Below are 23,085 nucleotides of genomic sequence, written 5' to 3' on the forward strand. Positions count from 1 at the left end.
TATGTATTTCTATTTGCGCACTACTTCAACCTTGTGGCTACCCAAGTACCACTGATGTCACATCCGCCCAGTCGTCTTAAAGGGCATGATTTTTGATGTATTCAAATTAGTAAGGAGAGCATTTTTTCCAGAGAATTCAGCTGTTGCATTAAGTAGCCTCTGCAGGCCTATTCAAGTGTGGCTGAAAAGGATGAGATTGTTGGCATACAGCTAGCTTGTCATGGCAGTGTGCCCCAACCTTGGTGAATGTGAGTTCACCTTGTCCAGTTCTGCCGGTAGGTCAGCCAAAAATAAATTGAAGAGAAGGGGTGCAAGCACACATCCCTGGCGCAGACCCTGAAGAGTGGGAATTTTCCTGGAAAGGTGCGTCCCACCACCCAGTTTGACCCTCACCCAAGTATCTGTGTAGAGAAGGACTATTGCTTTTAGCAACTGGGGGGGAATGCCCCAACTTGCATGCTTAAACCAGAGTTTCCCTCTTTCTACTCGATCAAATGCAGCTTTGTAGTCTGTAAATGAAAGAAAGAGGGGCTTCTTGGCACGTTGGCATTGGTCAAATAATACTGCGACGGCCATGAGGTTGGCAGTTGTGCCCACCCCTTTGGAGAATCCAGTTTGGACGGGATCAGGTTGTTAGCATTAGCCCAGGTTTCAAGCTCTTCTAAGAGAATTCCTGCAAAGATTTTTGATTCGACATCTAGGAGTGTTATTAATTGGAAATTTGCTGGATCGTTAGTCACACCCCCTTTATAGATGGGGTGGATAGTTGAGCCTCTCCATGCTTGCGGGATGATGTTGGTTACAAGAATGCAATTATAGAGTGTTGAAAGATGTTTTGCCCAGAAATCTGGGTCCTCTTTGTACAGGGCAGCTGGGATACCATTGGGACCCGGTGCTCCCTCGCTCCGGCACTTAGTAATTCTCATCTCCACTGTTTCAAGGGGAACCAAAAAACTGCTGTTGTTGTTTTGGAGAGCAGGTGGCAGTACAGGTTGATGCTTTTGCCTCGCCTACATTGCGTTTAGTCGAAAGGCCAAAATGGTGTGAGAGAAACTGATACCAGGTGGGCTCAGAGATATTACTCATGGTGGGGGAGTGTGTTATGGAGCTTAGGCTGTTTATGAGCCTCCAGAACTGTGCATGCCGATTTGTCTTTGATGCGTGCAAGAGTTTTGCTGCTAGCATGGCTGCCTTGTCTCTTTAATGTGACCAAAGGTGGCCTCTATAGGCCTCCCTGGAGGTAGATACCAGTGCTCGCAGGGCTTCGTTCCTAGGTTCTTTCTGAAGACAGCAGAGGGCGGAGTTTAAGTTCTGTTTAAGTGTCTTTGTGTACCTCCTTGGTGAGGGGCTGTGTAAGACGTGGGGTCTTGTTCCTTGGAGCTGCTGATGGTAGGATGCCAAAATCTCTACTACAAACTCATCCCAGGTTGTTTGTGGTGCTTGCTCAGGGTCTGTGAGATTCCATTTAAGGGACCATATTCGCTTGGCTGTCTTTGTCAGCGCAGGAGTGGTCTTGGAGGACCACTTAATTCGCCTCCCATTAGATATATATATGGCTTGCTGCAATGTGTCCATTCATGTTCAGGTTTATGATGTTCAATTAGGTGAGTAAAATGCAGCTCTTGCGGTAAGTGGTCACTCTCCGCTCTGCTTGTTACCTGAAATTTCAAAATTCGGCTGAACAGGGGTAAGGATAAAATTGCAAAGTCTATTATTGATCATGCTTTTTGGTTGAAAAATGTGAATGATGCGGGTTGATCCGTGCAGTAGCGGCCGTTGGCAGATTGGAGTCCCATTGCTTCAAGATCTTTTAGGAGTTGTTTCCCTGGCTTGTCCCCCTTACAAGACCCAGGTAGAGCTTGGTCCGGTATCTGTCAAAGAAGGTTCTGCGCCATTGGCTTCATCAGAAGGATCAGATCCCAACAGGTTCATGTTGAAATCACATCTGAGGTTCAGTTGGGGGCATGGAGCATTATTGAGTAATTCTTCTATATTCTCTTTCAGTTGACATGCAGCTTCTAGTTTGCGAGTTTTTCCCGGTGGGATATAGATATTCATTAGGGCTAGATGAAGGGTGGAGGGGCCTTGGGTCACAGTAAGAAGAACTACACGTTGCTACACGTTGCTGCAGACGTATGATGGCGCGCCTTCATTGTTGAACTGAGATTTGTGATGATTCTACCATTCAAGCGCACAAAGCAAGCCCTCCTGGTTGCCGGAACATGATAGCTCACAAATCCTGTAATTGCAGGTGGAGATTCTGTCCAAGTCTCTTGCAGCATTATTATCTGGAATGATGTTAGGTAGTTGAGTAGGCACTTGTCCTCCAGTTTGTCCAGTAGCCCAATGATATTCCAGGAACATATTGCAAGGTTGGACTTGTCCTTTTTGTTGCTGATATTTAGCCCGTCCCATCATAGTTGCCTTGATCCTATACTCAATGCGCTGGGTAACCAGCTCCAGTCATTAGAGAAAGATGGTGCCCCAGAGCCAGGCAGAGACGCTGAACTGGGCCATGTCATGCCGAGAGAGTTCATTGAGTTACTTGTGGTCTTGTTGGAAGCACTGGATGATGGTTGAGACCCTTAACTGCCCTGCCAGTTTAAAAGAGGTTGTGGATAAGCAGGGTGTAGGGCCGGGGTTATATGTATCCCGCAGCTCCTGAATGCAGTGCTTCTGAGACCATATCCGCTGAGGTGAGATTTGCGGTTTCGGGGAGTTGTCCTAACAACCATAGAATGTTCCCACGGTTCAGCAGGTTAAATGAGCCTCTCGATCTATATTCCGGGTGCAACAAGGTTATTGTAGAGCTTGCGGCATTGTTATGCAGGGTCAACGGAGAGCTCGTGGAGGCTATGTGTGGCTGGAGCATCATATGGTTAGGGCTACTTTGAGGCCTGGTAGCCTTGAAAGTTGCTGGCACGGTCGGTGTGAAGCCGCTCTCCTGCACCCTCTCCCTGGGCTTTTCTTTGCTTACTAAGTTCTGGGACAGTTGAACCTCGCAAGGTCTTTTATCAAAGTTTGCTGTAACAGTAAGGTGCACTTTTGATGAAGTGCATTTGTCAGAACATTTGACGGTTCCCGGAGGAGGGGTTCGGTACATGCCTCCTTTGGCAATGATGTTACTACTAGAATCACTAGTAGAGGCGCCTTCTCGTAATTGTCTTGGTGAAAACGTGGAGCACTTTTTAGCTGAGGTATCAATTATGGCTTGAGGAAGAGGAGCCGCAAGGCTGGGAGGGGGCCCGAGCTGCTTGGTGAGTCGGAGTTCTGCAAGGAGGTTCCAGGGGGGCTGTGTTGCTTGGTTGTTCGCTAGCGGTCGGTGGCCATCAGGGGGTTCCTGTAATGAGGGCTTGGAAGGTTACAAGGATGTGTCCTGCAGACATGTTGTTGGGGGATTGAGAGGGTTGTTGCTTGTGGGATCGGAGGCTAGTCTAAGAGCAGCCACTTCATTATGAGCAAGTGCTCTTTTCAAGTCATCAAAGACGCTGCTTAAGGCTCCTGGTAGAGAGCTTAGTTTAGCCAAGATTCAAGAGCAGGTATAGGGACAGGCAGGTAGCCAGGAATCTGCAGAGTTCTGAGCTCTGACTATCAAGTTATTGAGATCTGCAATTTTTGAGTCGATTCCTGAAGTAAAAACTGATAATGTATTTAGCAATTTAACTCGGGTGTCCATTTTTGTGGACTGGAGATGAAAGGTACTCTGTATGGTATTCAAAACTGTTGGTATATCTGGTGCAATGGCAATCTCAGAAGGAATGTCGACCCTCAAATGGAGCCCGGTCTTAGAAAAAGTTGCTGCAGTTGAGCGCAGGGTAGAGCAAGACTGACTTTGCCCCAAGGTGCCAAACCCATCTCCGTCACCATATACTGCCGCCATTGCTTCCCATTCCAAGGAGGTAAGCGCTGACGGATTCCGCTGCAAGCAGCTTGCTGGTTTATCCCAGGGAGCAGAGCAACTGAGGGGTTTTGAGCTGCCGAGGGGTAGATCGAGGCAGGGTCCATCCATTGGGTGCTCTAGGCGTTTGAACAAGCTCTTGCCCAATTTTGGGTCTGCTTGCGCTGCGCTAGAGAGGCTGTCGCAGGAGCAGGCTTTTGGTAGATGGTTCAGGCTTAAGCCTGAGAGTCCAAGGGGTACGACTGGCCTACGCTGGCGTGCTGGAATAGCTACCTTGGTGGCGATGCCAGCAGAGAGGTGGGGAAGAGGTGACTGAAGCCCACTAAGGTAAGGTTATCTATGTAGACGTTGTAGGAGGCTGGACTGGCTTGTAGTGAGTACCAAGGGGTACTTACACCTTGCACCAGGCCCAGTTATCCCTTATTAGTGTATAGGGTGTCTAGCAGCTTAGGCTGATAGATAATGGTAGCTTAGCAGAGCAGCTTAGGCTGAACTAGGAGACGAGTGAAGCTACTACAGTACCACTAGTGTCACTTGCACAATATCATAAGAAAACACAATACACAGTTATACTAAAAATAAAGGTACTTTATTTTTATGACAATATGCCAAAGTATCTCAGAGTGTACCCTCAGTGAGAGGATAGGAAATATACACAAGATATATATACACAATACCAAAAATATGCAGTATAGTCTTAGAAAACAGTGCAAACAATGTATAGTTACAATAGGATGCAATGGAAGCACATAGGGATAGGGGCAACACAAACCATATACTCCAAAAGTGGAATGCGAACCACGAATGGACCCCAAACCTATGTGACCTTGTAGAGGGTCGCTGGGACTATTAGAAAATAGTGAGAGTTAGAAAAATAACCCTCCCCAAGACCCTGAAAAGTGAGTGCAAAGTGCACTAAAGTTCCCCTAAGGACAAAGAAGTCGTGTTAGAGGAATAATGCAGGAAAGACACAAACCAACAATGCAACAACTGTGGATTTCCAATCTAGGGTACCTGTGGAACAAGGGGACCAAGTCCAAAAGTCACAAGCAAGTCGGAGATGGACATATGCCCAGGAAATGCCAGCTGCGGGTGCAAAGAAGCTTCTACTGGACAGAAGAAGCTGCGGTTTCTGCAGGAACGAAAAGGGCTAGAGACTTCCCCTTTGGTGGACGGATCCCTCTCGCCATGGAGAGTTGTGCAGAAGTGTTTTCCCGCCGAAAAAACGCCAACAAGCCTTGCTAGCTGCAAATCGTGCGGTTAGCGTTTTTGGACGCTCCTGTGGCCCTGGAGGGACCAGGAGGTCGCAAATTGGACCAGGAGAGAGAGGGGACGTCGAGCAAGACAAGGAGCCCTCTCAGCAGCAGGTAGCACCCGGAGAAGTGCCAGAAACAGGCACTACGAGGATGCGTGAAACGGTGCTCACCCGAAGTCGCACAAAGGAGTCCCACGTCGCCGGAGACCAACTTAGAATGTCGTGCAATGCAGGTTAGAGTGCCGTGGACCCAGGCTTGGCTGTGCACAAAGGATTTCCGCCGGACGTGCACAGGGGCCGGAGTAGCTGCAAAAGTCGCAGTTCCCAGCAATGCAGCCCAGCGAGGTGAGGCAAGGACTTACCTCCACCAAACTTGGACTGAAGAGTCACTGGACTGTGGGGGTCACTTGGACAGAGTCGCTGGATTCGAGGGACCTCGCTCGTCGTGCTGAGAGGAGACCCAAGGGACCGGTAATGCAGCTTTTTGGTGCCTGCGGTTGCAGGGGGAAGATTCCGTCGACCCACGGGAGATTTCTTCGGAGCTTCTAGTGCAGAGAGGAGGCAGACTACCCCCACAGCATGCACCACCAGGAAAACAGTCGAGAAGGCGGCAGGATCAGCGTTACAGAGTTGCAGTAGTCGTCTTTGCTACTATGTTGCAGTTTTGCAGGCTTCCAGCGCGGTCAGCAGTCGATTCCTTGGTAGAAGGTGAAGAGAGAGATGCAGAGGAACTCGGCTGAGCTCTTGCATTCGTTATCTAAAGTTTCCCCAGAGACAGAGACCCTAAATAGCCAGAAAAGAGGGTTTGGCTACCTAGGAGAGAGGATAGGCTACTAACACCTGAAGGAGCCTATCAGAAGGAGTCTCTGACGTCACCTGGTGGCACTGGCCACTCAGAGCAGTCCAGTGTGCCAGCAGCACCTCTGTTTCCAAGATGGCAGAGGTCTGGAGCACACTGGAGGAGCTCTGGACACCTCCCAGGGGAGGTGCAGGTCAGGGGAGTGGTCACTCCCCTTTCCTTTGTCCAGTTTCGCGCCAGAGCAGGGCTAAGGGGTCCCCTGAACCGGTGTAGACTGGCTTATGCAGAATTGGGCACATCTGTGCCCAAGAAAGCATTTCCAGAGGCTGGGGGAGGCTACTCCTCCCCTGCCTTCACACCATTTTCCAAAGGGAGAGGGTGTCACACCCTCTCTCAGAGGAAGTTCTTTGTTCTGCCATCCTGGGCCAGGCCTGGCTGGACCCCAGGAGGGCAGATGCCTGCCTGAGGGGTTGGCAGCAGCAGCAGCTGCAGTGAAACCCCAGGAAGGGCAGTTTGGCAGTACCAGGGTCTGTGCTACAGACCACTGGGATCATGGGATTGTGCCAACTATGCCAGGATGGCATAGAGGGGGCAATTCCATGATCATAGACATGTTACATGGCCATATTCGGAGTTACCATTGTGAAGCCACATATAGGTAGTGACCTATATGTAGTGCACGCGTGTAATGGTGTCCCCGCACTCACAAAGTTCAGGGAATTGGCTCTGAACAATGTGGGGGCACCTTGGCTAGTGCCAGGGTGCCCTCACACTAAGTAACTTTGCACCTAACCTTTACCAGGTAAAGGTTAGACATATAGGTGACTTATAAGTTACTTAAGTGCAGTGAAAAATGGCTGTGAAATAACGTGGACGTTATTTCACTCAGGCTGCAGTGGCAGGCCTCTGTAAGAATTGTCAGAGCTCCCTATGGGTGGCAAAAGAAATGCTGCAGCCCATAGGGATCTCCTGGAACCCCAATACCCTGGGTACCTCAGTACCATATACTAGGGAATTATAAGGGTGTTCCAGTAAGCCAATGTAAATTGGTAAAAATGGTCACTAGCCTGTTAGTGACAATTTGGAAAGAAATGAGAGAGCATAACCACTGAGGTTCTGATTAGCAGAGCCTCAGTGAGACAGTTAGGCACTACACAGGGAACACATACATATAGGCCACAAACTTATGAGCACTGGGGTCCTGACTAGCAGGGTCCCAGTGACACATAACAAACATACTGAAAACATAGGGTTTTCACTATGAGCACTGGGCACTGGCTAGCAGGATCCCAGTGAGACAGTGAAAACACCCTGACATACACTCACAAACAGGCCAAATGTGGGGGTAACAAGGCTAGAAAGAGGCTACTTTCTCACACAACCCCCCCCCAAACGAAGGACAATAAGGCTAACCTTGGCCAGTTGAGACTTTATTGTCTAAGTGGTGATAAGTAGAGAGTAGCTCTGCAATAGACTGGTCACTCCCTTTTCATCCACTATATGGTTACTTCCCTGTGGGGATGTAAACCACCCTGTTTGAAGGTTTTTAGCTAAGCAACAATGTGAAGATGTATTTTCAGAGTTTCTATCAGTAAGTTTTAGTTTAGAGCAGTGGGAATTGTCCACTGAACCTATTTGTAATGATGGAAATGCCAGACAGAGATGCTGTCTCAGTAAAGCCATAGCTGGGCAAAAACTTTGTCCATATGGCTGGAAGAGAGAACAGGGATGCTGTTTCTCTTGAGTTGGAGCAGGGCAGGGATGCTGTCCTATCAGCTCCACACTAGGGCAGGGATGCTGTCCTAAGTGTTGTGAGGCAGTGCAGAGTTTCTGCACTAAAGTATCTCTGGGAGGGTTGGAGGGATGCTCCATGTTAACTAAAATGGTGCTCTTCTTGTCACCAAAGTTAGTTATCCCACAGAGAGGTACTTCTACCTCAGGGAGTCCAGCTTTGCCAGCTGATGATTCCCTTGGAACAGGTGCCACCCCAGGAGAGGTTTCTCCCACCACAGGAATGGTATCCTGAATGGTAGGGTGGTTAGGGGATACGGTGATACCCTTTTTACCTGTTGATGGAGAGGGATCCTGAGTTTTCAGGCCTTCTCTCCTTTGCTTTTTCATTTCAGTAGAAATGAGAGGGAACAATTCCTCTGGGATGCCCAGCATGGCTGCATGGGCATAAAACTCTACATCAGCCCAACCTGAGGCCTCTAGGTCATTACCTAAGAGACAGTCTACAGTTAAGCTAGGTGATACCACCACCTGCTTAGGGCCAGTAACTCCACCCCAACTAAACTGAATTATAGCTAAGGGAAGAAACTTAGTGGAGTTATGGACATCAATAATTTTATACTGTTGTCCAATGATGTGTTGATCAGGGTGCACTAGGTTTTCAGTCACCAAAGTGATACTGGCACCTGTGTCCCTGTAGGCCAAGGCCTCAACACCATTTATTGAAACTGTCTGCCTGTACTTATCCATTGTAAGGGGACAAGCAGCCAGTGTGGCAAGGCCAATGTCACTAGGTGTGACAGAAACTGTCTTGGGACCGACTACCCCAGTTTCTATGATGGACCCATAAGTGAACCCAACTACACCCTTTGCTTGACTGTTGCCAGCAGTCCCACCACTAGTACCACTACTGCTAGGGGCACTAGAGCTTGATGTATTAGTGGTGGTAGGCTCAGGGGGTTTACCTGGACAGGACTTATCCCCTGGCCTATGGCCTCTGTTTTTACACATAAAGCACCAAGGCTTTTTAAATTGTGTAGGTTGAGAAGAAGAGGAAGAATTTGTTTTATCCCCACCCCCTGAAGAGTGTTTAAGATTTGAAGTGGGATCTTTGGTTTTACCCTTGTCCCCATGCTTATCTTGAGATTTTTCACCATCTTTCTTCTTAGTGTTCTCTTTGTCACCCCCTGTATGAACTTTTCTGTTCACCCTTGTTCTGACCCATTTGTCTGCCTTCTTTCCCAATTCTTGGGGAGAGGTCAGATCAGAGTCCACCAAGTACTGGTGCAACAAATCAGACACACAATTATTAAGAATATGCTCTCTCAGGATCAAGTTATACAGGCTGTCATAATCAGTAACTTTACTGCATTGTAACCACCCCTCTAAGGCCTTCACTGAATGGTCAATTAAATCAACCCAGTCTTGTGAAGACTCCTTTTTGGTCTCTCTGAACTTTATCCTGTATTGTTCAGTGGTTAAGCCATAACCATCCAGGAGTGCATTCTTAAGAACTTGGAAATTATTAGCATCATTTTCTTTCACAGTAAGGAGCCTATCCCTACCTTTTCCACTAAATGATAGCCATAGGATATCAGCCCACTGCCTATGAGGGACATCCTGTACAACACAGGCCCTCTCAAGTGCAGCAAACCACTTGTTAATGTCATCCCCCTCCTTATAAGGGGGAACTATCTTGTGCAGATTCCTGGAAACATGCTCTTTTGCAGGATGACTATGGGGAATACTGCTGCTGCCACCATGGGTTTCTAAACCCAACTTCTGTCTTTCCTTCTCTAATTCTAAAGACTGTCTATCCAAATCCAGCTGTTGCTTTTTAAGCTTCAGTCTGGTTTGTTCCACTCTCAACTTATTGAGTTCCCTTTCTAACAATCTGTCATCAGGGTTGGTGGGAGGGACATTTCTAGATACAGAGGTATGATGGGAATGAACAGAAGGAGACCTGTCCCTTACAGAGGGCACCCTAACAGCTTGGCTGACAGTGTAATGTGAGAGCACATCATCTGTATGATGTGACTCCACCTCAGTACCAACTATGCTAGACTGTCTTGTAATGGGAAGGCTAAGAAGTTTCTTTCCTGAACCTTTACCTGGGGGAGTCCCTGGATCAGATTGAGAACCATTAGCTAGTTTTTCAACAGATGGGGCACTTTTAGCCTTATCCTGTTCTCTAAGCATGTTAATTAACAGTTCTAAGGAAGGATTCTTCCCTACACTCAAACCTCTCTCTATGCAGAGACTCCTTGCTCCTTTCCAGCTAAGGTGATCATATGCAATCTTAGACAGGTCAACATTTTGGCCTGTGCCAGACATTTTTAGAGAGAGTTAAAGTGATAGAAAAAGAGAAAAAAGTTTGTCAGAGCTTTTTAGAAAGACAGAGAAAAAAAACTTTTTAAACTTTTTAGAAAGTTTAGAAGTACTTTTCAGCACTTAGAAAAGAGTGAAAAGAGGAAATTCAAAACTTTTTGGCTATGTGTATATACACTGACCTTGTTTTGTATATTTTTCTCTTATGAAAAGTACAATGACAAGAGTGGTAAGTAGTCTCAAAGCACTTATCCCACCGCTGCACAACCAATGTAGGAGGCTGGACTGGCTTGTAGTGAGTACCAAGGGGGTACTTGCACCTTGCACCAGGCCCAGTTATCCCTTATTAGTGTATAGGGTGTCTAGCAGCTTAGGCTGATAGATAATGGTAGCTTAGCAGAGCAGCTTAGGCTGAACTAGGAGACGTGTGAAGCTACTACAGTACCACTTAGTGTCATATGCACAATATCATAAGAAAACACAATACACAGTTATACTAAAAATAAAGGTACTTTATTTTTTATGACAATATGCCAAAGTATCTTAGAGTGTACCCTCAGTGAGAGGATAGGAAATATACACAAGATATATATACACAATAGCAAAAATATGCAGTATAGTCTTAGAAAACAGTGCAAACAATGTATAGTTACAATAGGATGCAATGGGGAAACATAGGGATAGGGGCAACACAAACCATATACTCCAAAAGTGGAATGCGAACCACGAATGGACCCCAAACCTATGTGACCTTGTAGAAGGTCGCTGGGACTATTAGAAAATAGTGAGAGTTCGAAAAATAACCTTCCCCAAGACCCTGAAAAGTGAGTGCAAAGTGCACTAAAGTTCCCCTAAGGACAAAGAAGTCGTGTTAGAGGAATAATGCAGGAAAGACACAAACCAACAATGCAACAACTGTGGATTTCCAATCTAGGGTACCTGTGGAACAAGGGGACCAAGTCCAAAAGTCACAAGCAAGTCGGAGATGGGCAGATGCCCAGGAAATGCCAGCTGCGGGTGCAAAGAAGCTTCTACTGGACAGAAAAAGCTGCGGTTTCTGCAGGAACGAAAAGGGCTAGAGACTTCCCCTTTGGTGGACGGATCCCTCTCGCCGTGGAGAGTCGTGCAGAAGTGTTTTCCCGCCGAAAGAACGCCAACAAGCCTTGCTAGCTGCAAATCGTGCGGTTAGCGTTTTTGGACGCTCCTGTGGCCCTGGAGGGACCAGGAGGTCGCAAATTGGACCAGGAGAGAGAGGGGACGTCGAGCAAGACAAGGAGCCCTCTCAGCAGCAGGTAGCACCCGGAGAAGTGCCAGAAACAGGCACTACGAGGATGCGTGAAACGGTGCTCACCCGAAGTCGCACAAAGGAGTCCCACGTCGCCGGAGACCAACTTAGAATGTCGTGCAATGCAGGTTAGAGTGCCGTGGACCCAGGCTTGGCTGTGCACAAAGGATTTCCGCCGGAAGTGCACAGGGGCCGGAGTAGCTGCAAAAGTCGTGGTTCCCAGCAATGCAGCCCAGCGAGGTGAGGCAAGGACTTACCTCCACCAAACTTGGACTGAAGAGTCACTGGACTGTGGGGGTCACTTGGACAGAGTCGCTGGATTCGAGGGACCTCGCTCGTCGTGCTGAGAGGAGACCCAAGGGACCGGTAATGCAGCTTTTTGGTGCCTGCGGTTGCAGGGGGAAGATTCCGTCGACCCACGGGAGATTTCTTCGGAGCTTCTAGTGCAGAGAGGAGGCAGACTACCCCCACAGCATGCACCACCAGGAAAACAGTCGAGAAGGCGGCAGGATCAGCGTTACAGAGTTGCAGTAGTCGTCTTTGCTACTATGTTGCAGTTTTGCAGACTTCCAGCGCGGTCAGCAGTCGATTCCTTGGTAGAAGTTGAAGAGAGAGATGCAGAGGAACTCGGCTGAGCTCTTGCATTCGTTATCTAAAGTTTCCCCAGAGACAGAGACCCTAAATAGCCAGAAAAGAGGGTTTGGCTCCCTAGGAGAGAGGATAGGCTACTAACACCTGAAGGAGCCTATCAGAAGGAGTCTCTGACGTCACCTGGTGGCACTGGCCACTCAGAGCAGTCCAGTGTGCCAGCAGCACCTCTGTTTCCAAGATGACAGAGGTCTGGAGCACACTGGAGGAGCTCTGGACACCTCCCAGGGGAGGTGCAGGTCAGGGGAGTGGTCACTCCCCTTTCCTTTGTCCAGTTTCGCGCCAGAGCAGGGCTAAGGGGTCCCCTGAACCGGTGTAGACTGGCTTATGCAGAATTGGGCACATCTGTGCCCAAGAAAGCATTTCCAGAGGCTGGGGGAGGCTACTCCTCCCCTGCCTTCACACCATTTTCCAAAGGGAGAGGGTGTCACACCCTCTCTCAGAGGAAGTTCTTTGTTCTGCCATCCTGGGCCAGGCCTGGCTGGACCCCAGGAGGGCAGATGCCTGTCTGAGGGGTTGGCAGCAGCAGCAGCTGCAGTGAAACCCCAGGAAGGGCAGTTTGGCAGTACCAGGGTCTGTGCTACAGACCACTGGGATCATGGGATTGTGCCAACTATGCCAGGATGGCATAGAGGGGGCAATTCCATGATCATAGACATGTTACATGGCCATATTCAGAGTTACCATTGTGAAGCCACATATAGGTAGTGACCTATATGTAGTGCACGCGTGTAATGGTGTCCCCGCACTCACAAAGTTCAGGGAATTGGCTCTGAACAATGTGGGGGCACCTTGGCTAGTGCCAGGGTGCCCTCACACTAAGTAACTTTGCACCTAACCTTTACCAGGTAAAGGTTAGACATATAGGTGACTTATAAGTTACTTAAGTGCAGTGAAAAATGGCTGTGAAATAACGTGGACGTTATTTCACTCAGGCTGCAGTGGCAGGCCTGTGTAAGAATGGTCAGAGCTCCCTATGGGTGGCAAAAGAAATGCTGCAGCCCATATGGATCTCCTGGAACCCCAATACCCTGGGTACCTCAGTACCATATACTAGGGAATTATAAGGGTGTTCCAGTAAGCCAATGTAAATTGGTAAAAATGGTCACTAGCCTGTTAGTGACAACTTGGAAAGAAATGAGAGAGCATAACCACTGAGGTTCTGATTAGCAGAGCCTCAGTGAGACAGTTAGGCACTACACAGGGAACACATACATATAGGCCACAAACTTATGAGCACTGGGGTCCTGACTAGCAGGGTCCCAGTGACACATAACAAACATACTGAAAACATAGGGTTTTCACTATGAGCACTGGGCCCTGGCTAGCAGGATCCCAGTGAGACAGTGAAAACACCCTGACATACACTCACAAACAGGCCAAATGTGGGGGTAACAAGGCTAGAAAGAGGCTACTTTCTCACAGACGTTACAGTTGACAATTTCGGCTGTGGGTGGAGACTCCGATCCGGTGCCATGCAAATGGACCTGAACCTCTGTAAAGGGTTTAGACCTCATTTGCAAGGAGGATGACCCCAGAGGCAGGGCGACTGGTGGAACAGATAGATGCTCCACAGTTTTGACAATTTTGGGGGGGTGCACTGAGTTTGGAGCGGAACCAAGAGCTGCTACTTGACTGATGATAATTGGTTTCAAAGGGGATGGTAGACCTGGAGTACTTGAATTTACCGCATAGATAGCTGAAGCTGGGTCCTTAAGAAGAAGACATTTTGTGTCAATTTTGGGCTGGCACTTTGCAGCTGAAAGAATGTCTTGTACAGTCCTTGAGCCCCTTAAGCTAGTCTTGCCGTGGGGCGCTGTCTGGTTGCCTGAATTGATCAAGTTGGAGCTGTTGTTCTGTTGAGAGGGTGACTGATCAATTGTATCATTAGTGTCAGTGACGCTGAGCAGAATTCCAGATGAGTCAGCCCTCCCTCTTCAGTTTGGCTTCTTTCTTCTACTGGAGATAGGGAGGTGTCTAGTTCTCCCAGAGCGCATTTTTGGGGCTTCAACTCTCTTGCTCTCTTGTTCGCCTTCTATACTTCTACAGCACTCTCGCTGCGCTTTTAGTGCACTAACACAAGATGATAACAAGTGGCAGCTTGGTTCCCGGCAACTTCTTTCTCTAAATGTGCGCCCTAAGGAGGGGTTTGGGATGGTGAAGCAGGATACCATCAGCAGGGAGAGGGTGACTGAGGAGGATGGGCTGCGAGCGGGTCTCACCAAGGACTCACAGGACGCACCCAGCCTAGCTGGGCCGCTTCCACGAGAGCCCCGTGGCACGCACTCAGCGGTGGCTAGCTACAACCACCGCGATCGGAGACCTCCTTGCGCAACTGCAGCTGTCATAGGATCTTCCAGGGAAGGCAGGGAGAAGCATGGTAGAGGGAGGGGCTAGGACCTGCAGGACCCAGGCCAGGAGGGCTGGGTAGGCCCGCGAAGATCCGATGGAGCGGGAGGAGCAGGAGGGGAGAATAGGGTGGACCAGAGGGCAGCCGGAGCCAACAGGTGGCTGAGAGGTAGCAACCGCGTGGGAAGGGGCGAGGGAAGGAGTGGGTGTGGGGGGAGATTAAAGAACCAAGAACCAGAACCAGGACCAAGACCGGGAAGGGCAGAGTTGGTACAGAGGTAGGGCAAGGAGGCAGGAGGGAAAGCAGCACGGTCGCCTGTGCTCACACTCACGCTCTCCCTGTCGCAGCTCCCCCCAAAACTCCTCTGCCCCGTCCTCTCTGACCTCAGTCCACAGCCTTAGCCCTCAGCTCAGCCCAAACCAGGGGCTTGCATTTCAAGCATGCCCCTATACCATGCTGCTCCCTGCTGATGATGGGCTAAACCCAGAAACACGTGTACAGGGATAAACAGCACTTGCTGCGCCTACAGAGGTGAAAGACTTTATTACTTTCGGAATGGACTACGAATTCGACTGCATTTACCATGATGCATTGGGGTTGGACTTTGTTGCTGGAGTGTAGGCAGTGTGCTCCCTTTCTTTGTAATTTTGTCTTTGGACGGCTCCCTTGAGCCACGGCTGACGAGCCTTGGGAGGCACCTGTGCGCCATGAGAGGTACATAAACCTGAGAAAACATTTGGCGGCATTTCAAGCAAGCCCCTATACCATGCTGCTCCCTGCTGATGATGGGCTAAACCCAGAAACACGTGTACAGGGATAAACAGCACTTGCTGCGCCTACAGAGGTGAAAGACTTTATTACTTTCGGAATGGACTACGAATTCGACTGCATTTACCATGATGCATTGGGGTTGGACTTTGTTGCTGGAGTGTAGGCAGTGTGCTCCCTTTCTTTGTAATTTTGTCTTTGGACGGCTCCCTTGAGCCACGGCTGACGAGCCTTGGGAGGCACCTGTGCGCCATGAGAGGTACATAAACCTGAGAAAACATTTGGCGGCATTTCAAGCAAGCCCCTATACCATGCTGCTCCCTGCTGATGATGGGCTAAACCCAGAAACACGTGTACAGGGATAAACAGCACTTGCTGCGCCTACAGAGGTGAAAGACATTATTACTTTCGGAATGGACTACGAATTCGACTGCATTTACCATGATGCATTGGGGTTGGACTTTGTTGCTGGAGTGTAGGCAGTGTGCTCCCTTTCTTTGTAATTTTGTCTTTGGACGGCTCCCTTGAGCCACGGCTGACGAGCCTTGGGAGGCACCTGTGCGCTATGAGAGGTACATAAACCTGAGAAAACATTTGGCGGCATTTCAAGCAAGCCCCTATACCATGCTGCTCCCTGCTGATGATGGGCTAAACCCAGAAACACGTGTACAGGGATAAACAGCACTTGCTGCGCCTACAGAGGTGAAAGACATTATTACTTTCGGAATGGACTACGAATTCGACTGCATTTACCATGATGCATTGGGGTTGGACTTTGTTGCTGGAGTGTAGGCAGTGTGCTCCCTTTCTTTGTAATTTTGTCTTTGGACGGCTCCCTTGAGCCACGGCTGACGAGCCTTGGGAGGCACCTGTGCGCTATGAGAGGTACATAAACCTGAGAAAACATTTGGCGGCATTTCAAGCAAGCCCCTATACCATGCTGCTCCCTGCTGATGATGGGCTAAACCCAGAAACACGTGTACAGGGATAAACAGCACTTGCTGCGCCTACAGAGGTGAAAGACTTTATTACTTTCGGAATGGACTACGAATTCGACTGCATTTACCATGATGCATTGGGGTTGGACTTTGTTGCTGGAGTGTAGGCAGTGTGCTCCCTTTCTTTGTAATTTTGTCTTTGGACGGCTCCCTTGAGCCACGGCTGACGAGCCTTGGGAGGCACCTGTGCGCCATGAGAGGTACATAAACCTGAGAAAACATTTGGCGGCATTTCAAGCAAGCCCCTATACCATGCTGCTCCCTGCTGATGATGGGCTAAACCCAGAAACACGTGTACAGGGATAAACAGCACTTGCAGCGCCTACAGAGGTGAAAGACTTTATTACTTTCGGAATGGACTACGAATTCGACTGCATTTACCATGATGCATTGGGGTTGGACTTTGTTGCTGGAGTGTAGGCAGTGTGCTCCCTTTCTTTGTAATTTTGTCTTTGGACGGCTCCCTTGAGCCACGGCTGACGAGCCTTGGGAGGCACCTGTGCGCCATGAGAGGTACATAAACCTGAGAAAACATTTGGCGGCATTTCAAGCAAGCCCCTATACCATGCTGCTCCCTGCTGATGATGGGCTAAACCCAGAAACACGTGTACAGGGATAAACAGCACTTGCTGCGCCTACAGAGGTGAAAGACATTATTACTTTCGGAATGGACTACGAATTCGACTGCATTTACCATGATGCATTGGGGTTGGACTTTGTTGCTGGAGTGTAGGCAGTGTGCTCCCTTTCTTTGTAATTTTGTCTTTGGACGGCTCCCTTGAGCCACGGCTGACGAGCCTTGGGAGGCACCTGTGCGCTATGAGAGGTACATAAACCTGAGAAAACATTTGGAGGCATTTCAAGCAAGCCCCTATACCATGCTGCTCCCTGCTGATGATGGGCTAAACCCAGAAACACGTGTACAGGGATAAACAGCACTTGCTGCGCCTACAGAGGTGAAAGACTATTACTTTCGGAATGGACTACGAATTCGACTGCATTTACCATGATGCATTGGGGTTGGACTTTGTTGCTGGAGTGTAGGCAGTGTGCTCCCTTTCTTTGTAATTTTGTCTCAGCCCAAACCAGCACAGGTCCAAGCCCAAACCCAAGCAGGCTTCACCCGACCGCGCCCAACCTAACTGAACTCAACTGCCCCCAGCAGCCCGCGGTTTCCCCCCTGGCACCGGCCCCGCATCCCCCATACCCTCCTCAACTCTGGCCCAACCCAGCACTTACCAGGGATCTCCGCTAGTGCTTTTCCACCACCAACTGCCAGTTGCCGGAGCTCCGAGCTCCAGGCTCTGAGCTCCCGACTCCCAGCGCCTCTTTCGGGAACGGGCAGGACGTGCGGATCCAGTTGGAGCCGGTTACATGCTTGAAATATTGTTATAAATTAAAGTTTATGTTAAGTAGTGGTTATTATGTTGTGTTTTTAGCCCTGATGAAGTCGTGAATGCAACAAAACATGTGTTGGCTAAGTGACGTTTTCAAGAACAATCTCATCCCCTCCCGGATGACCTCCTCGACAGACAAGGTATGTGGATTGTCCGACAGGGGAGGGTGGGTGTGTGTGTGTGTGTGAATGTCATGAATGAGGGGGGGAGTGATTGTGGATGGGGTGTGGGGGTGTGTGAGTGCTTGTGGATGGGGGAGTGCATGAGTGCGTGTGAGCGACTGAGTGCGCAAGTGCGACTGAGCGGATGGAAGGGGTGAGTGTATGAGTGCGCATGTATATGTAAGTGGATGAGGGGTGGATGTTTGTGTGAGTAAAAGGGGAGGCGGTGCATGTTTGTGTGCGTGAACGGGGTGAGCAGTGCGTGTGTGTCAGTGGACGGGGAGAGCAGGTGAGTGTGTATATGCAGTGCAGGTGGGGGGGGTGACTGTATGTATGTGCTGGGGGTGTGAATGTATGTATGCGCTGGGGGGACGGGGAAATGTGAATGTATGTATGTACTGGGGGAGGTGGGAGGGAGATGTGAATGTATGTTTGCGCTGGGGAGGAGGGAGTGAATGAGTGCTTGAGTGCAGTGTTTGTGTATGTATGTTAATGTGAATGGGGGTGTATGACGCAAGTGCATTCGTGAGTGTGTGGGATTATGTGAGTGCATGTATCCGGTATGTGGACGTGTGTGCGAGTGTATCATGGTGACAGGAATGCTTATTCCTGTCGCCAGGGTGCGAGACTGCCAGCTTTTTCTGGAGGTGCAACCGCCAGAATAATGCTGGCGGTCTCCCACCTCCTGATATCACTAGCGGTATCATGCCATCCATCGCGCTGGAGGTGCTCACCTCTGGCCTGGCGGAACGCAGTACTGTGGCGGGATGGGTGGAGGCTCGGCGGTTTGGCTTCGGCCAAACTCCTAATTTGGCGGTATCCACCGCCAGGCGATCAGCGGTGACACTGCCACAGCCGCCCTGGCAGTTTTCGGACCACCAGGGTCGTGATTAGGGCCATAGTGTTTAATGTTAAGTGAGCACATTTAATCCATAAATTACCCGGGGTATGGTTTAGTACAATTCCTATGAACTTTGTAGGGAGCCCCATAAATGTGCTGACATTTGCTACTATTCGAAGGAAGGTGCAAATATTTATTTGTCATTATGGCAAGGCAGCTAAATGGGTTTATGCTCTTGCTCAAGCCACCGATGACTTCTGCCTTCAGTTCAGATGACCACACACAAAAATGTGTGAATAACAGCGGCTGACTCTGCCTTCATCCCTCGAGGTTGAAAGAGCAAAAAACATTCTATTACGGTAGGTGCCACATATGCCACTTCAATACTTGAATAACACAGTGGTGTCCAAGTGCCAGCGTGAATGTACAATAACCTATGTAAATATTCAGAAACACGGGTGTGAATGTTTCACAACTGCACTAGTCTGCACATAGATGATGTTACAATAGACCGTTTTATTAATATGGGTATATTTCAGATCTGGGACTAAAGCACTAATATCACATACTATACCCATCTGCATGAGTAAAATACCTGGCTACTGTGTAGTCTGTCCATAATCAAGCACCAAGTTTGTAAAACATCTTACTAAGTGTAAAGGTTGTTTATCATTACCCAGCGAGACCAAGGCCTGGTGGATCTCGTTCATCACGTTCCTGTACAGGTCCTTCTGCCAGTCGTGCAAGAGCTTCCACTCCTCTCCCGAGAAGTGCGAAGAGACATCAAGCATTGTAACCGGGACCTGCAGGAAGAAACGAATGGGGCATACTCAGGAATGTGATTCACCAAAAAACTTCATTTGTACTCATTGTTATTTAGGAATTATTTCTTCATTTTGTAGTCACCACTAACCTGTCTTCCTTGTAAGCGCGCGTGTGTGTGCGGTGTGTGGTGTGTATACATGTGTGACTTCATGCAAAGCAACTGGTGAACCATTATTCCCCGATGCAGTAAATGAAGAGCCAGGCGACCTGTGAGCTTTAGACAAGATTGATGTGATGCAAAGAACTCGTAGATGTACCCTCCTGGAGCATTCTCCTGGCCACGGCTGTGCTTGCAACCTCAAATACTCCTGACAAAAATGAGTCTACTAGCCCCAAACTGCACCCGTTGGGTGAAAGAGTGGGCAGCTCAAAACTCTCTAGATGACTGAGGGTGCTTCTTTCCCAAAGAAAATTCTGAGGAAAATGGATACAAACAGAGCACTTCAGAGTACAATTTTCCAAAAATGTTTGTTAATTAGGGTGCTCTAAAGTAATGAACATTTACGCTAAAAACGCAGGCCTGCCAGTGGTGATCACTGATGTTCAACAAGACAAGGGATGGTCATTGTGCAAGGGTATCTCACTGTACCAAGGACTGTTTAGTGTGCCACGGCCACTGCTCAATTAAAGGTTCGATGTAAAGAATTATCCTTCAGATTACCGATAGTGCCATGATGCCAGTACCTACGCTGGGCAGGTTATAAAGTACAACTGCATGCTAGTTTGCACAGTTCAGTACCAGAATCATGCTACTTAGCACAATGTACACATATATACATAGTTGTATCATGGCACAATTTTCACTACCCCACATACATAAAACACCACAGTTAAGCAAGTCTCCATACTGCCCCAGTATATAAAGCAAATCTGTAATCCGGGAAGCTTCAACAGCACCTCTGTGTGTAATGCCATCCTTTTTGTCATGAACTCTCACTGTGTAAATCATTACCAGCCCGCACAGTGCCCTGATACGTAAAGCATTAGAGCGGGTTTTCACAGCGCTGCTCCCAGTTAGTACAACTGCACAATCAACACAGCACGACAGGCCAGACGATTGACACAAAACTGCATAAGTAAAGCACCACAGCCAAGCCACTGTTTGTAATGCCCTGTTGTTTAAAGGAATATAAAGCAAAGTTCCCAGAATGCCGTAGTACTTAAAAAGGGTTACGGATTAAAAGCGACCCTGGAGGCCTCTGCTCCTTATTATATATGGAGCTCCCTTCTGTGCCTCTACAGTCAGTCCACAAGCTCTTTACCCTACCCTTCAATGTAGGGTAAGGCTCGTGTTAGGGATGTAGGGCCACATGTAAAAAGATCCGGTTTTGCGACTCGCAAACTGAGAGTCTTAGCGTCTCGGAATTTGCGAGTCACAAAACCGGATGAACAACAGTGTACTTTACACTGTTTGCGATTCGCAAGGGGATCGCAAATGACCTACCTCATGAATATTCATGAGGTATGTCACAATTTGCGACCTCATGGGGAATGGCTGCACTCACAAGGATGGTGGCCTGATGGAGACAGCGGACCACCATGTCTGTTACTGCTTTTAAATAAAGCTGTTTTTTTTTTCTAAATGTAGCCCGTTTTCCTTTAAGGAAAACAAGATGCATTTCAAAAACAAAAAATGAAAAGTTTTCTTTTCAATTTTCAGAGCAGGCAGTGGTCCGTGGGACCACTGCCTGCTCTGAAAAAATATTTTCGCTGCTAATCACAAAGGGGTCCTATTGGGACTCCTTCCCGTTTGCGAATGGGTTAGCACCAGTTTGAAACTGGTGCTAACTGCGATTGTTTTCTGACCGCATTCACGGTCACAAAACAATGCTACATCGCGCTGCGACTCGCAATTAGGAAGGGAACGTCTGTTTTTTTCCTGTCGCAAACAGTCCGATTCTGCAAATCAGGCCATTTGCGACAGGAAAAATGGTACATACATGTTCCCCTTAGTGTCGGTGCACGGCTCAACATTCCTTCCAGGGATCCCCTGATGATTTCTTGTGCATGGTGGAATGTACAAAATATAACCTCCGACTGTGCACAGACAGATGATAGTCGCTGAAGGTGTAAAGAGTATGACTGGCATTGAGTCAGCCTAAGTCAATGTAAAGCATACATGAGGAGTGCATAGCATAGTCAATAAGTAGTGTGCACACAAGTGGGTGCAGATCACACATCATAACGCAGGCAGCCTAAATTGGGCATGGGTGTAGCATGATTGGTGTGTGCATAGCACGGCTCAATGAGCAGTGTGTACACAGGTCGGTGCAGAGCACACATTATGACACAGGCAGCCTAACTAGGCATGGGTGTAGTATGAGGAGTACAAGCATGGCTGAATGGGTAGGGAGCACACATGTGGGTGCAGATCACACATCATAACGCAGGCAACCTAAATTGGGCATGGGTGTAGCATGATAGGTGTGTGCATAGCACGGCTCAATGAGCAGTGTGTACACAGGTCGGTGCAGACCACACATCATGACACAGACAGCCTAACTGAGCATGGGTGTAGCATTATGGGTGAATGCAGAGCATGGCTCAATGAGCACTGTGTACAGAGGTGGGTGCAGACCACACATTATGACACAGATAGCCTAACTGGGCATGGGTGTAGCATGATGGGTGTGTGCAGAGCCCAGTTAAGAGGCCAATGGTGGTGCCTACAGTCCAGTTAAGGCAACAGTCCTGTGAGTGACTCTTCGTCTTGATGTTGAGCGAGACAGAGCATGAAGTATGTGTAAGATGAGTTATTTGTGGGTTGGAATGTGTTTGAGTACAGCCGCACACTTTTCAGAGTCATGGTATCTAGTGTTAGGAAGGTTTAAGAACAACATGTAGATTTCTTCACGTTCATAGTTGAGAAGAAGTGATCTTTTCATAGTCCCACTGATTTCTCTAGTGGCTTTAAGGAAGTTGTTCAAGCAACTGAGACATACCATCCATGTAGGACTCAGTGTGGCTGGGAGTGGACCTGGTGTGGCTTGCGCTGTGTCACGTTTCAGTCTAGGGACCCCTCGGTGGGGCTTCATCAGTGTACACAGCGAGAGGGATCCATGCAGTAGGTGACCACTGATAGGACTGTGGGGTCAGTGTACGCCTCGATAGTACTAGTGGTTTAAATGGAAATACAGGAGTGTGGATATTCGCTATTTAGAGTATCTGTATGCTGCTGAGAAGTGCCGGTACTCTCCCTTTAAGTGTACTGCAGCAGTGCTGAGAAGTGCTGGTACTCTCCCATTAAATGTATTGCAGCAATGCTGGGAAGTGCTGGTACTCTCCCATTAAATGTACAGCAGAATTACTGAGAAGTGCTGGTACTCTCCCATTAAATGTACAGCAGCAGTGCTGAGAAGTGCAGGGACTCTCCCATTAAATGTACTGCAGCAGTGCTGAGAAGTGCAGGGACTCTCCCATTAAATGTACTGCAGCAATGCTGAGAAGTGCCAGTACTCTCCCATTAAATGTACTGCAGCAGTGCTGAGCTGTGCAGGGACTCTTCCATTAAATGTACTGCAGCAGTGCTGAGAAGTGCTGGTACTCTTCTATTAAATGTACTGCAGCAGTGCTGAGAAGTGCTGGTACTCTTCTATTAAATGTATTGCAGCAGTGCTGAGCAGTGCAGGTACTCTCCCATTAAATGTACTGCAGCAGTGCTGAGAAGCGCAGGTACTCTCCCATTAAATGTACTGCAGCAGTGCTGAGAAGTGCCAGTACTCTCCCATTAAATGTACTGCAGCAGTGCTGAGAAGCGCAGGTACTCTCCCATTAAATGTACTGCAGCAGTGCTGAGAAGTG

At 48.6% G+C, this 23,085-nt stretch overlaps 1 protein-coding gene across 5 annotated transcripts in view; it reads right to left on the reverse strand.

Annotated features, from left to right (window-relative positions):
• The window catches only part of LOC138286713 (zinc finger protein 282-like), an 81,610-nt gene that overhangs the window by 35,673 nt on the left and 22,852 nt on the right, over positions 1-23,085 (reverse strand). For all 5 annotated transcript variants that reach the window (XM_069227218.1, XM_069227221.1, XM_069227219.1 and 2 more), the window contains exon 2: positions 19,136-19,262. In XM_069227218.1, the coding sequence (XP_069083319.1) occupies positions 19,136-19,262 (127 nt within the window). The remainder of the gene's footprint in view (positions 1-19,135; positions 19,263-23,085) is intronic.

The sequence above is a fragment of the Pleurodeles waltl genome, chromosome 3_2 (assembly GCF_031143425.1).
Source record: "Pleurodeles waltl isolate 20211129_DDA chromosome 3_2, aPleWal1.hap1.20221129, whole genome shotgun sequence".
Classification (NCBI taxonomy): domain Eukaryota; kingdom Metazoa; phylum Chordata; class Amphibia; order Caudata; family Salamandridae; genus Pleurodeles; species Pleurodeles waltl.